This window comes from Pseudophryne corroboree, chromosome 7 (genome assembly GCF_028390025.1).
Source record: "Pseudophryne corroboree isolate aPseCor3 chromosome 7, aPseCor3.hap2, whole genome shotgun sequence".
NCBI classification, from domain to species: domain Eukaryota; kingdom Metazoa; phylum Chordata; class Amphibia; order Anura; family Myobatrachidae; genus Pseudophryne; species Pseudophryne corroboree.
In genome coordinates, this window is record NC_086450.1 from 411,334,488 (window position 1) to 411,350,060 (window position 15,573).

The 15,573-nt window shown below is 45.3% G+C and overlaps 1 protein-coding gene across 1 annotated transcript in view; it reads right to left on the reverse strand.

The window, feature by feature from the left end:
* The window catches only part of MLST8 (MTOR associated protein, LST8 homolog), a 79,758-nt gene that overhangs the window by 9,852 nt on the left and 54,333 nt on the right, over positions 1–15,573 (reverse strand). The window contains exons 4-6 of the mRNA XM_063934705.1: positions 12,517–12,679; positions 11,913–11,988; positions 847–999 (exon numbers count right to left, since the gene is read on the reverse strand). Of these exons, the coding sequence (XP_063790775.1) occupies positions 847–999; positions 11,913–11,988; positions 12,517–12,679 (392 nt within the window). The remainder of the gene's footprint in view (positions 1–846; positions 1,000–11,912; positions 11,989–12,516; positions 12,680–15,573) is intronic.

Here is a 15,573-nt window from a genome sequence, read left to right on the forward strand (position 1 = left end):
TTAGGTCATCCACTATTGGTCGACATGCATTAGGTCGACATGGACTTGACATTTTTTGAACCTTTTCATACTTTACGATCCACATGGACTACGATTGGGAACGGTAACCTGTGCCGAGCACCGCGGTAGCGGTGCAAGGCACCTTGCCCGAACCATGGCGAGCCATGCGATGGGACACGGTGCACTAATTGGGGTTCTCGGTCACTTTACAACACCCAAAAACCATAAAAACCTCATGTCGACCTTTTTCCATGTTGACCTTGTCTATGTCGACCTATGTCAGGTGTCGACCTAGTGACTGTCGACGCTATGATCCACACCCGGTTAGGGTTAGGCTGCGGGTGAGTTAGGTTTAGGCAGCGGGGACCGGCATTAGGATTAGGCACCTACGCAGGGAGGGATAGGGTTAGGCACTAAAGGGGGAGGTTAGGGTTATGGGGGTGGGGAGAACACCCCTTACTCACCCCTGTCTGTCTTCTCATCAGCGGGATCCCAGTGTCGGTATTACGACCACCGGGATCCCCTGCGCCGGCAATTCATACTGATCCTAATACAGTGGACAGAGGGGTTTTCAGCAGAAAGTAAGGGGTCATGGGTCAGAGATAAAAACACTGGCTCGGCTGAAGAGCTAAACTCTGCCATCTGACTCCGTAACACCTTTAGGGAATAAAATTCTTGCAACAAGTTTATTATTATACATGGTTCTAAATTTGCTTTAGCAGTGGCTGTTGCTTATTATTTTGTTTATATGTCACCTATGGTATATTTGGAAGCACTTCAATAAAAGAAAGCCTGCAGGAGAAATAAAATGACAGAACAAAGACAGGATTTCCTCCAGACACTCACTGAGCTATTTACGGCCGCCATGTAACTCGCATCGGGGTCGATGTGGACGGAATTTACAGATGCATCAGCTTCGGGGATGAGCTGCTCATTTTGGTCAGTTTTGAGATCCCACACGTGGATTGCCCCACTCTGGTCACCCACAATGAGCTCAGCCTGAGGAAAGAATAAAATGTATACTATCAGAGCTATTGGTTCTGGCCAAGGCAGCCATCAAGAACAATGATTTATACTAATAACTACATTACTATATAACAATTTTACTATGTACACTGTAGTTATTCCTCTTCAGGACAGAGCCCTAAAACCCTGCCCTGACTTCTCGATGCCTTCTACACAGCAAAAAACACAATAGAGAAATGGGCGCTAAAATAAGAATTTACTTACCGATAATTCTATTTCTCGTAGTCCGTAGTGGATGCTGGGAACTCCGTAAGGACCATGGGGAATAGCGGCTCCGCAGGAGACTGGGCACAAAAGTAAAAGCTTTAGGACTACCTGGTGTGCACTGGCTCCTCCCCCTATGACCCTCCTCCAAGCCTCAGTTAGGATACTGTGCCCGGACGAGCGTACACAATAAGGAAGGATTTTGAATCCCGGGTAAGACTCATACCAGCCACACCAATCACACCGTACAACCTGTGATCTGAACCCAGTTAACAGCATGATAACAGAGGAGCCTCTGAAAAGATGGCTCACAACAATAATAACCCGATTTTTTTAACAATAACTATGTACAATTATTGCAGACAATCCGCACTTGGGATGGGCGCCCAGCATCCACTACGGACTACGAGAAATAGAATTATCGGTAAGTAAATTCTTATTTTCTCTGACGTCCTAGTGGATGCTGGGAACTCCGTAAGGACCATGGGGATTATACCAAAGCTCCCAAACGGGCGGGAGAGTGCGGATGACTCTGCAGCACCGAATGAGAGAACTCCAGGTCCTCCTCAGCCAGGGTATCAAATTTGTAGAATTTAGCAAACGTGTTTGCCCCTGACCAAGTAGCTGCTCGGCAAAGTTGTAAAGCCGAGACCCCTCGGGCAGCCGCCCAAGATGAGCCCACCTTCCTTGTGGAATGGGCTTTTACAGATTTTGGCTGTGGCAGGCCTGCCACAGAATGTGCAAGCTGAATTGTACTACAAATCCAACGAGCAATAGTCTGCTTAGAAGCAGGAGCACCCAGCTTGTTGGGTGCATACAGGATAAACAGCGAGTCAGATTTTCTGACTCCAGCCGTCCTGGAAACATATATTTTCAGGGCCCTGACTACGTCCAGCAACTTGGGAGTCCTCCAAGTCCCTAGTAGCCGCAGGTACCACAATAGGCTGGTTCAAGTGAAACGCTGAAACCACCTTAGGGAGAAATTGAGGACGAGTCCTCAATTCCGCCCTGTCTGAATGGAAGATCAGATAAGGGCTTTTACAGGATAAAGCCCGCCAATTCTGACACGCGCCTGGCCGAGGCCAGGGCCAACAACATGACCACTTTCCATGTGAGATATTTTAACTCCACAGATTCAAGTGGTTCAAACCAATGTGACTTTAGGAACCCCAAAACTACATTGAGATCCCAAGGTGCCACTGGAGGCACAAAAGGAGGCTGTATATGCAGTACCCCTTTTACAAACGTCTGAACTTCAGGAACTGAAGCTAGTTCTTTCTGGAAGAAAATTGACAGGGCCGAAATTGGAACCTTAATGGACCCCATTTTTAGGCCCATAGGCACTCCTGTTTACAGGAAATGCAGGAATCGACCTAGTTGAAAATTCCTCCATCGGGGCCTTACTGGCCTCGCACCCCGCAACATATTTTCGCCAAATGCGGTGATAATGCTTTGCGGTTACATCCTTCCTGGCTTGATCAGGATAGGGATGACTTCATCCGGAATGCCTTTTTCCTTCAGGATCCGGCGTTCAACCGCCCTGCCGTCAAACGCAGCCGCGGTAAGTCTTGGAATAGACAGGGTTCTTGCTGGAGCAGGTCCCTTCTTAGAGGTAGAGGCCACGGGTCCTCCGTGAGCATCTCTTGAAGTTCCGGGTACCAAGTCCTTCTTGGCCAATCCGGAGCCACGAGTATAGTTCTTACTCCCCTCCGTCTTATAATTCTCAGTACTTTTGGTATGAGAGGAAGAGGAGGGAACACATACACTGACTGGTACACCCACGGTGTTACCAGAGCGTCCACAGCTATTGCCTGAGGGTCCCTTGACCTGGCGCAATACCTGTCCAATTTTTTTTTTGTTTAGGCGGGACGCCATCATGTCCACCTTTGGTTTTTCCCAATGGTTTACAATCATGTGGAAGACTTCTGGGTGAAGTCCCCACTCTCCCGGGTGGAGGTCGTGCCTGCTGAGGAAGTCTGCTTCCCAGTTGTCCACTCCCGGAATGAACACTGCTGACAGTGCTATCACATGATTTTCCGCCCAGCGAAAAATCCTTGCAGCTTCTGCCATTGCCCTCCTGCTTCTTGTGCCGCCCTGTCTGTTTACGTGGGCGACTGCCGTGATGTTGTCCGACTGGATCAGCACCGGCTGACCTTGAAGCAGAGGTCTTGCTTGGCTTAGGGCATTGTAAATGGCCCTTAGCTCCAAAATATTTATGTGAAGTGATGTCTCCAGGCTTGACCACAAGCCCTGGAAATTTCTTCCCTGTGTGACTGCTCTCCAGCCTCGCAGGCTGGCATCCGTGGTCACCAGGACCCAGTCCTGAATGCCGAATCTGCGGCCCTCTAGAAGATGAGCACTCTGCAACCACCACAGGAGAGACACCCTTGTCTTTGGTGACAGGGTTATCCGCTGATGCATCTGAAGATGCGATCCGGACCATTTGTCCAGCAGGTCCCACTGGAAAGTTCTTGCGTGGAATCTGCCGAATGGAATTGCTTCGTAGGAAGCCACCATTTTTCCCAGGACCCTTGTGCACTGATGCACTGACACTTGGCCTGGTTTTAGGAGGTTTCTGACTAGTTCGGATAACTCCCTGGCTTTCTCCTCCGGGAGAAAACACCTTTTTCTGGACTGTGTCCAGGATCATCCCTAGGAATAGAAGGCGTGTCGTCAGGATCAGCTGCGATTTTGGAATATTGAGAATCCAACCGTGCTACCGCAGCACTATCTGAGATAGTGCTACCCCGACTTCCAACTGTTCCCTGGATCTTGCCCTTATCAGGAGATCGTCCAAGTAAGGGATAACTAAAACTCCCTTCTTTCGAAGGAGTATCATCATTTCGGCCATTACCTTGGTAAAGACCCGTGGTGCCGTGGACAATCCAAACGGCAGCGTCTGAAACTGATAGTGACAGTTCTGTACCACAAACCTGAGGTACCCTTGGAGAAGGGTAAATTGGGACATGTAGGTAAGCATCTTTGATGTCCAGAGAGACCATATAGTCCCCTTCTTCCAGGTTTGCAATCACTGCTCTGAGTGACTCCATCTTGAATTTGAACCTTTGTATGTAAGTGTTCAAGGATTTTAGATTTAAAATTGGTCTCACCGAGCCGTCCGGCTTCGGTACCACCAATAGTGTGGAATAGTACCCCTTTCCCTGTTGCAGGAGGGGTACCTTGATTATCACCTGCTGGGAATACAGCCTGTGAATGGCTTGCAATACTGTCTCCCTGTCTGAGGGAGACGTCGGTAAAGCAGACTTTATGAAACGGCGAGGGGAAGACGTCTCGAATTTCTTGAGACGGGCCCCCACCGTGCCTGAGACCGCTTGTAAAGCCCCAGCGTCATGCTGAGGACTTTGCGGAGGCGGGAGAGGGCTTTTGTGGGAATTGGCTGTTTGCTGCAGCCTTTTTCCTCTCCCTCTGCCACGGGGCAGAAATGAGGCGCCTTTTGCCCGCTTTATGGGGCCGAAAGGACTGCGCCTGATAATACGGTGTCTTCTTAGGTTGAGAAGCTACCTGGGGTAAAAATGTGGATTTTCCAGCCGTTGCCGTGGCCACCAGGTCTGTTAGACCTACCCCAAATAACTCCTCCCTTTTATAAGGCGATACTTCCATATGCCTTTTGGGATCAGCATACCTGACCACTGTCTTGTCCATAACCTTCTTCTGGCAGAAATGGACAGCGCACTTACTCTTGATGCCAGTCGGCAAATATCCCTCTGTGCATCACGCATATATAGAAATGCATCTTTTAAATGCTCTATAGTTAGTAATATACTGTCCCTATCTAGGGTATCAATATTGTCAGTCAGGGAATCCGACCAAGCCACCCCAGCACTGCACATCCAGGCTGAGGCGATTGCTGGTCGCAGTATCACACCCGTGTGAGTGTATATACATTTTAGGATATTTTACTGCTTTCTGTCAGTAGGTTCCTTAAGGGCGGCCGTATCCGGGGACGGTAGTGCCACCTGTTTAGACAAGCGTGTGAGCGCTTTATTCACCCTAAAGGGTGTTTCCCAACGTGCCCTATCCTCTGGCGGGAAGGGGTATGATGCCAATAACTTTTTTATCGGGGGAAACCCACGCATCATCACACACTTCATTTAATTCCTCAGATGCAGGAAAAACTACAGGCAGTTTTTTCCTCACCCAACATAATACCCTTTTTAGTGGTACTGGTATTATCAGAAATGTGTAAAAACATTTTCCATAGCCTCAATCATGTAACGTGTGGCCCTACTGGAAGTCACATTCGTCTCTTAATCGTCGACACTGGAGTCAGTATCCGTGTCGGCGTCTGTATCTGCCATCTGCGGTAACGGGCGTTTTAGAGCCCCAGATGGCTTTTGAGACACCTGGACAGGCACAGACTGAGTCGCCGGCCGTCTCATGTCATCAATCTTTTGTAAAGAGCTGACACTGTCACATAATTCCTTCCATAAGCTCATCCACTCAGGTGTCGACTCCCTAGGGGGTGACATCTCTGTTACAGGCAATTGCTCCGCCTCCACCTCATTTTCCTCCTCATACATGTCGACACAACGCACCGACACACAGCACACACACAGGGAATGCTCTGATAGAGGACAGGACCCCACTAGCCCTTTGGGGAGACAGAGGGAGAGTATGCCAGCACACACCAGAGCGCTATATATATATATATATATACAGGGATAACCTTATATAAGTGTTTTTCCCCTTATAGCTGCTGTATTGTTATACTGCGCCTAATTAGTGCCCCCCTCTCTTTTTTAACCCCTTTCTGTAGTGTAGTAACTGCAGGGGAGAGCCAGGGAGGTTCCCTTCAACGGAGCTGTGAGAGAAAATGGCGTCAGTGTGCTGAGGAGATAGGCTCCGCCCCCTTCTCGGCGGCCTTTTCTCCCGTTTTTCTGTGGAATCTGGCAGGGGTTAAAATACACCCATATAGCCCTGGGGGTTATATGTGGTGTATTTATGCCAGCCAAGGTGTTTTACATTGCTGCTCAGGGCGCCCCCCCCTAGCGCCCTGCACCCTCAGTGACCGGAGTCTGAAGTGTGCCTGAGTAACAATGGCGCACAGCTGCAGTGCTGTGCGCTACCTTGTTGAAGACTGATGTCTTCTGCCGCCGATTTTTCCGGACCTTTTCTTGCTTCTGGCTCTGTAAGGGGGCCGGCGGCACGGCTCCGGTACCGAGCTCCGAGGCTGGGCCTGTGTTCGGTCCCTCTGGAGCTAATGGTGTCCAGTAGCCTAAGAAGCCCAATCCACTCTGCACGCAGGTGAGTTCGCTTCTTCTCCCCTTAGTCCCTCGATGCAGTGAGCCTGTTGCCAGCAGGTCTCACTGAAAATAAAAAACCTAAAACTAAACTTTTCACTAAGAAGCTCAGGAGAGCCCCTAGTGTGCACCCTTCTCGGCCGGGCACAAAAATCTAACTGAGGCTTGGAGGAGGGTCATAGGGGGAGGAGCCAGTGCACACCAGGTAGTCCTAAAGCTTTTACTTTTGTGCCCAGTCTCCTGCGGAGCCGCTATTCCCCATGGTCCTTACGGAGTTCCTAGCATCCACTAGGACGTCAGAGAAAAAAGTTTAAATAAAATGATTGTATAATATATTAATAAGTTAATAAACGGCAGCTCACACAATAAGGATCTGGATATCCTCAAATTATAGGACACAAGGTCCAAAGAATTTATATATCAAGTGTGAGCGTACTAATACAATTATGAACATATAGGTGGTCATTCCGAGTTGTTCACTCGCAAGCTGCTTTTTAGCAGCTTTGCACACGCTAAGCCGCCGCCTACTGGGAGTGAATCTTAGCATAGTAAAATTGCGAACGAAAGATTCTCAAAATTGCGATTACACACCTCTTAGCAGTTTCTGAGTAGCTTCAACCTTACTCGGCATCTGCGATCAGTTCAGTCAGTTTCGTTCCTGGTTTGACGTCACAAACACACCCAGCGTTCGCCCAGACACTCCTCCGTTTCTTCAGACACTCCCGCGTTTCCCCCAGAAACGGCAGCGTTTTTTCACACACACCCATAAAACGGCAAGTTTCCGCCCAGAAACACCCACTTCCTGTCAATCACATTACGATCACCAGAACGAAGAAAAAACCTCGTAATGCCGTGAGTAAAATACCTAACTGCATAGCAAATTTATTTGGCGCAGTCGCATGCGCATTTAGCGGAAAATCGCTGCGATGCGAAGAAAATTACTGAGCGAACAACTCGGAATGACCACCATAATTTGATCAAGGCTGCTGGTTTAATAAAAATACCTTTATTTATCTCCTAAAAACAATGAATTTATATAAACATTTGTCAAAACATCTCAATGCAATAACAATCAAGACTGAGAGGAAATGAATACAATATAAAATATATAGAAGCTCTAGCCACTTGGACTTTTATATTAATTCGGCATGCATACCGGTATATTAGTTCGTTAGAACAAACACAGCACAGTTCTTTTCATACAGTCCTGCTGATTAGTATGACTGTTTTCTTCTTTCCCTCCAGGGGACTTATCAGTATCAACGTTGGAAAGCTGTTAAATAACCACGATTTATATTGTGATATTGAGTCACAGTCCCGTACTGTTTGCTGCTGGAATATTTATTAACTTTGGCAGTTTCAGACAATGATACTAGCAGCAGTTGAATAATTTCATGATATGATGTTGGTAATTAATTGTTCCCCGGCATGACACTCCTGTGGGCAATGCTTACCCCTCCACACTGCGGCGGTGCCGATGTCTTTCTGCCTGTCTTGGGGGTACCGGCTTAGTGCGGCTGTCTCCGGCTGAGCAAGTAAGTGAGGTACGCTGTGGTCAGACATCATACCCATAGTATTCGTATGTTAAACCGAATGTGCTCCAACCTGTCCCTATTAATGTGATAAAGAAACTGCTACGCGCACTAACCTCTCTCTCACTGAGTAAGTGAGGTACGCTGTGGTCGAATACCATACCCACATTTCTTATATGAAAAATTGAATTTTGATGTGTAAAGATACCTTGATGTGTCTCAATGTGCTTCTCACTATGTAAGTGAGGTACGCATATGATTGACCAGCACCATCATACAGCCCTCATAACGTAAACATCATCGTATACAGTTTCCAGAATATATTGCAAAATTATCCGTACATATCGCATATCATTGAAACATTTCTACACATGTGTTCTTTCTTTTTTCATTAATTCCTTTATGCATCTCCGAGCATATCCAAACATCCAGAGAAGAGATTACATCGGAAAAAAGACCCTCAACAATAGGATAAGTATACTTTTGGGTCCTCTTTTCCATTATTCCCCTTTTTTTTCCTCACAGACACAGTAGCGCCATCTTCTTCACAACCTTCACACTTTTCACTAGAATTTAATGGACTTTATTAGGATAAGTCCAACTGTGAAGTAAAGAGGCTGCCACTGTGTCAAGTAAAGCGCCAAGTAATACTCCAAAAACCCCACTTTCCTGTATTTACTAAAAGTCGATTTGGCTCAATTTTGTGTTTCAGATTCTAAATCACACATTTACAAACAGATTAGATTTTACATCCTTTAAAAAAAAAATGTCAAAAATCATGATACAGGTTGAGTATCCCATATCCAAATATTCCGAAATACGGAATATTCCGAAATACGGACTTTTTGGAATGAGAGTGAGATAGTGAAACCTTTGTTTTCTGACGGCTCAATGTACACAAACTTTGTTTAATACACAAAGGTATTAATATTGTATTAAATGACCTTCAGGTTGTGTATATAAGGTGTATATGAAACATAAATGAATTGTGTGAATGTAGACACACTTTGTTTAATGCACAAAGTTATAAAAAATATTGGCTAAAATGACCTTCAGGCTGTGTGTATAAGGGAGGTCATTCCGAGTCGTTCGCTCTGAAAATTTCTTCGCATCGCAGCGTTTTTCCGCTTAGTGCGCATGCGCAATGTCCGCACTGCGACTGCGCCAAGTAAATTTGCTATGAAGTTTGGATTTTTACTCACCGCTTTTTCTTCGCTCAGGCGATCGTAGTGTGATTGACAGGAAATGGGTGTTACTGGGCGGAAACAGGCCGTTTTATGGGCGTGTGGGAAAAAACGCTACCGTTTCCGGAAAAAACGCGGGAGTGGCTGGAGAAACGGAGGAGTGTCTGGGCGAACGCTGGGTGTGTTTGTGACGTCAAACCAGGAACGATAAGCACTGAATTGATCGCAGATGCCGAGTAAGTCTGAAGCTACTCTGAAACTGCTACAAGATGTGTAATCGCAATATTGCGAATCTTTCGTTCGCAATTTTAAGAAGCTAAGATTCACTCCCAGTAGGCGGCGGCTTAGCGTGTGCAATACTGCTAAAATCGCCTTGCGAGCGAACAACTCGGAATGAGGGCCAAGGTGTATATGTGACATAAATGCATTCTGTGCTTAGATTTAGGTCCCATCACCATGAGATCTCATTATGGTATCTTATTATTCCAAAATACGGAAAAATCCGATATCCAAAATACCTCTGGTCCCAAGCATTTTGGATAAGGGATACTCAATCTGTAGTAAATGTGTGATTTCAAGGTATATTTACTAAAAGTCGATCTAGGTCGATTTTTGGTCGATGTTGTAGTCTATTTTGTATTTCAGGTTCTAAGTTACCCGTTTACTAACAGATTAATTTTTTTTAACAATGACAAAAATCATCTGTTAGTAAAAGTGTGCTTTAGACCCTGAAACACAAAATCGATAAAAAAAAAAAATCTAACAAAAATCGTCTTTTAGTAAATATCGTAAATTTATTGTTTTTTGTTTTTTTTTGAGCTCCCAAACACCAGATTTATTTAACAATTATGCTTATTGTTTTTTTTTTACCTCACCCAATAAACTATCTGTACTGCATATTACATACATTAGCACAACCCTATATACTGCACAATAGGTTCACGCACATTTTCACTATTAAAGTTTTAATTGAAACAAACAAACAAACCTTCAGAGGAACCAATAATAAGCATTTCTCTGGTAATGTCTTCAGAAGGTTTGTGGCTCACATTTTTTCTTTTTCTTTTTAATACAATTTTTTTTCTTTATTGAAGCAAGACAATTAAATATAAGCCATCAAAGACGCACTTTCCATATGAGTACCATAGAGCACACCGAAAGCACATTTATCCAATCATAACAAAATTAAATTAGCAATATGGTCAAAAATGGTGTCATCCCAGAAACAAGTCTGGGAAAATGGTGTGAACCATTTGTTTTGTAAAAACAAGGTAACTCCACCAAGGTTTTGATCCACTGTAATCTAATCCTCATCTTGAGAATATAAACGTGTTTCGTACCATAAAGTATTCCGAAAAACACTTCCAGAACTGTTCTTTAAAGGGTGGGACAGGGTCTATATATAACATTCCCATGTTTCCAAACACTTATCAGTAAATCTCTCCTTATCTAAAGACACCTCCAACCGTTCCGTTCTAAAAATATGAAAGAGCTTTTCCAAAAAGAGAGAGAACGGGAGGGGGGATAGTGGGGGGGAGGGGGGGGGGGGGTTCTGGGGGTTCTGGGCTGTACCCAGAGTTGCAGGATACAGTTTTTAGCTACAGCTGATATAGCCATCTGTGGCTCACGTTTCCATTACTTAGGTAAAATGGCGGCTCCCGCGCATCTTTATGAATGTAAATAAACAGAATTGAGGTTCTCCATGTAGGATGAGCCGCTCATATCTATTATGCTGAACATCTAAATATAAGGGGAAAATGAGCTGTGCTTCTAAATCCGGTGCGTTTCCTCTTTAAACTGTCTGGTCCCTGGAGGCCTACACAAAATGACAAGTACTTGGCTGGCTGTGGTCCGCTGGGTAAGTAATACATTCTTCTACTGTTCAGACACAAGAGAGCTTTGTACATGGGGAAATCTCCCCGATAAAAAGGAATCATTGTGTCTACAGGCTTATCGGTCATGTAAACCCAGCTGCTGGCACGCACCTGACCTGTCCAAGAATAAAACATCAACGTACTAAAAAAACAAAACAAAACACAGCATGACCTATCAGTACATGCACAAAACATAATCAGATGGTTCCAGAAATATTTAGTATTCAGACAATAAGACCAAATGTTGGTATATTCTTAAGTGAACCTACAAGTGACAAAGATAACATGCAGATTTTTAAGTACAGTGAATTTGATCCAGTTCATACTTATAATAATCTGTAGTATGCTTTTTTTTTTTTTGTGGTCGGGTTTGAATAGTCTGCACTACCTATAATTTGCCCCAAGGTGGTGCTATAGTAACTTCACTACATAGCATAATGTAGCTTTCACAAACACTATATAGCAGAATCAATAAAGAACCAATGTGGTCACATGTCATTTAATAACATTAGGTAAGTATTGTGTGGTCCATTACAGCAGAGAAGAAATGCACAACTGTACAGCAGATAGTGACTGAATACATGCCAATAGTCCCACAATGTCCAGGAGCCTTCCAGATTACTGGAAGCTCTATCAGACTGTCCTAGATTGTGGGAGAAGTGGCTGGGGACACAGGCATGGTAACTCTATTTGCATCATCGGTATGTAAAATATATAGTTGTGCGGTGTTGCGTACGTATCTACACGCCCTAGCCATCCATGCGCAATAACACTGAAAGCAGGGTGTGATCCTGGGTGTGATAAGAACTCGCTGGTCAGTGATGTGCTTACCTGGTTGGGATGGAGAAAAACACAGTTGATTGGTGCGTTCACCTGGAAGATTCGCTGACACTGAAGATTACGGGACCTACAAAAAAAAGCAATCACAGCAGATGTCGCTACAGATAGTAGTCAGTCATTCTGAATTCAAATAGGCAGGTTTTCATTCAGCTGCCCTTGGATATGGTACAGAACATCTCTATTACCAGAACTGGTAACCCAGCTGATGGATAGAGAGACAAAGCACTGTATTTGATATGGAGTGTACAAGCCAATTAATTGAGGTCAATGGAAATGTAAGGGTTGCTATATAGGGATGTAGTTATGTCACCGGTGGTCACATTACCAACGGCTACATGCCGACTAGCAGGGACTAATCCCACTCGAGGGTGTCCACAACACCCATATAGTAGGAATAGAACCTGTGGCGAGTGCATCAACCAATCAGCGCTCTGTATAATTCAATAGTATGCAAATTATAGATGTTACTTCAGTGCTGATTGGTTGCCACGGGCAACTTCTCCACTGGCTCACTTCTCTGCTCTTATCACTGCTTAGTAAATGTCCCTCTAAATGAGAAAATTACTGTTTCACTAAAACCAAACAGATGTCATACCTCAGATCCCATATTCTAGCCATGCAGTCTTCTCCACCTGTATACATCCAGCGCCCATCCTCATGGAACCCAACAGAGGTAATGTTCTTGCTCACACCATCATAGTTTATCACAGGATTGGGGTTGTTGGAGTTGAGATCATACATGCGGATGTGCTGATACCCTGAGAACAAGGCACAAGTCATGGACACATTCTGGAACTACTACAGAGCCGCGTAGTGTATTACACAGCTAATACTGTATGCAATAGATAGACCTGGACTTACTAAAGATAGCTCAAATTTTGACTTTTTTTACTCACCGTAAAATCTCTGAGTCCATCTGGGGAACGCTGCGCACTTACACTTGGGGGTTAGAGTGTGTGAGTAGTGAGTTTGGCACAAGCTATGAAAAGAACTAACTCCTCCCCCTCTAACCCCTCCCATCAACCCCCTGTTCACAGGAAGTACTGCTTAGTTAAAGTTTAAAAAAGCAGAGAGAGAGAGAAAACAAAACCAACAATCAATAACCAGACAAAAGGGAAAGGATCGCAGAGTCCCACAGATGGACTTTACAGTAGGTAAAAAAAATCCAAATTTCTCCATCATCCATCTGGGGGACGCTGCGCACTTACACATGGGTGATATCCCAAAGCAAGCCAAGGAGGGGGGGGGGGGCAAACTGGCGGGAAATCCGCCTGTAAGATCAGACGCCCAACAGAGGCATCGCAACCCCCCATACCAAAAGTATGGAAACAATAGAATCCTGTGAAGGTTGCCGCTCTACACAGCTGCACAATAGAGGCACCTCCGCAAACAGCCCAGAAGGCCCCAACGGCCTGAGTCGCGCAATTCTGCAGACGGTTAGGAACGGCAGAGGACACATAAGGCTGACGGGTAGCTGATGTGACCCAACGAGCCTCCGTGTTCTTAGAGACCCGACAACCTCGCTGGGACGCACCACGACAACCTCGCTGGGACGCACCACTAAGAACCAACAACGTGTCCGTACGGCGAGCTTCAAATGTTTCGGTTCAAGGTTTGTCTTGAACCCAGATCTCAATATACACTGGTCTCTAGCATTAGTGCGCTGAGCCACAGCTCCTGTATTGAAAAAAAAAGGAGCTTTGTATGTAAAACCACTCTATACCAATAGAAAAACCAACAAAGGTGGACTGCAGTAAAGGACTGCCAACTCAGAAACACACCGAGCTGAGGCAATGGGCAAAAGAAAACAAAACCACCGTAAGAGGAAGGAACCGCCACCCAACAGAGTCCAGAGGCTGGAAAGGAGACACAGGAGCTACACAGGGAAACTGTATATGCAAAAAGCTGTGAAGAAAACACCGAACATCCGTAAGAATGTTGGTAACCATCTCTGGAAATGAAAATCTACAGCAGAACCCTGTATCTGAAGAGAAGAAGACAAAGTCCTTCTGACAACTGTCCCGCAGAAAGGACAAGAGGCGAAAAAGACTAAGAACTTCAGCTGAGAGGCCTTGATATTCGCACCAAAAGATGAAAAGTTTTACTGAGCACTGTGATTAGTTTGCGAGCCTGAAACATAGTCAGGGCTACTGACTGAGGTAAACTTATTACTCTGATGATGCTGTTCTCCACAATCACGCCGTCACTATCAGACGAGACAAATCCTGGTGATGACACAGTTTGAAAGTTAAGATTTGGCCGAAGAGGTACACTATAAAGAGCATTGGCCACCTTGGTCTGAAGCATTGCAGAGCAGTGTCGACAGGCAAATCCAGAGCGATTTAGTTAGGCCGAAAGAGCCACTGGTCAAATGCGTTGAAGCACTCACTGGATCTTGACAGAGGCAGAAACAAATATGCCAGAAGAAAGTGACAAGGAGCTAACACGGCATCCATGATTGCCACAAGAAGATCCCTGGAGCGATCACTGTACCAAAGAAGTCCTTTTTGCAGAGACGAGAAGCCCTGAGGTCGATTTCGGTTTGTCACACAGGTACATCAAAATCAGAAAAACCTGTTGCATTATTTCACATTCTTCAGGGAAGAAAAGCATGACAAACCGGGAAGTCCGCTTACCAGGTGTCCATTCTGGAACTGGCCGATATTGGCGGAACCCAAAGTTCCGCCCTCTGCATATGTGAAATACTGTTCCGACGGCTCTCCAGCTGCAAGTGCCACTGTGCATGTTGATATAGGCCACTGCAGTGTCGAAGTTCGACTGGATGCGGGATGCAAGGCCATGCTAATCTTCTCTGTATCATTCCAATTTTTTTTTTTTAGTATATGTGTTGCCAAAGCGAGCACTTGTAGAAAGCCTTGAGCTGGAGCCAAGGTGTCGTGGATTGCCCGGAGATGGAAGTGACATCTCCACTGCGGACCTCAATGTTTTTGAAAACCAAAGTTGAAACCCAAAACCGTAACGTCTGAGACTAGTGACTGTGGTTATGACCTTCCATGTCAAGACAGAAAATGGGAGTCCTATGGGTCAGATTCGGATTGTGTAGACACCAACGAAAATATTGTCGTATTTGAAGTGACATACTGAACTGTTTATGTAAACTCAATTCTGCCTGGAATTAATAACATAGAATTTGAGATTGAAGAATCCAGGCATGAGACCGGGAGAATGGAGACACCTGTAAAGTTGCCTCTATCTTGCAGAGGAAGTGTATGCCATGGATCACTGACCCCTGAAGAAACTGCAGAAAAGAGAGTGTATTCTGGTCTGGAAATCCTGCACTCAGCCAAAAGACAGAGATACCTGGGATCGAAAAGAAAACCCCTGAACACCATCCTACACAAAGTAAGAAATCCGGAACCAAGGTCCACTGTAGATATGTATGGCAAAAGGTGCATGAGACGGAGCTCTTTTTGCAACAATCGACCAAATATGGCAGTGATGGTAAAGTAACAGTAAAAACCCCAAGACCCTGTTGATGGGAAACGGATTGGAATGAATACTCCCGCGTTGGATAGCGAACAGACTGCAAGGATTAGAGCCTGTCTCTTGGATGAAACGCAAATAAGAGGAATTACAAAGAATCTTGCTAGGTACGTATTACCCAAGATTCAGAATATATGCTCATGCTACA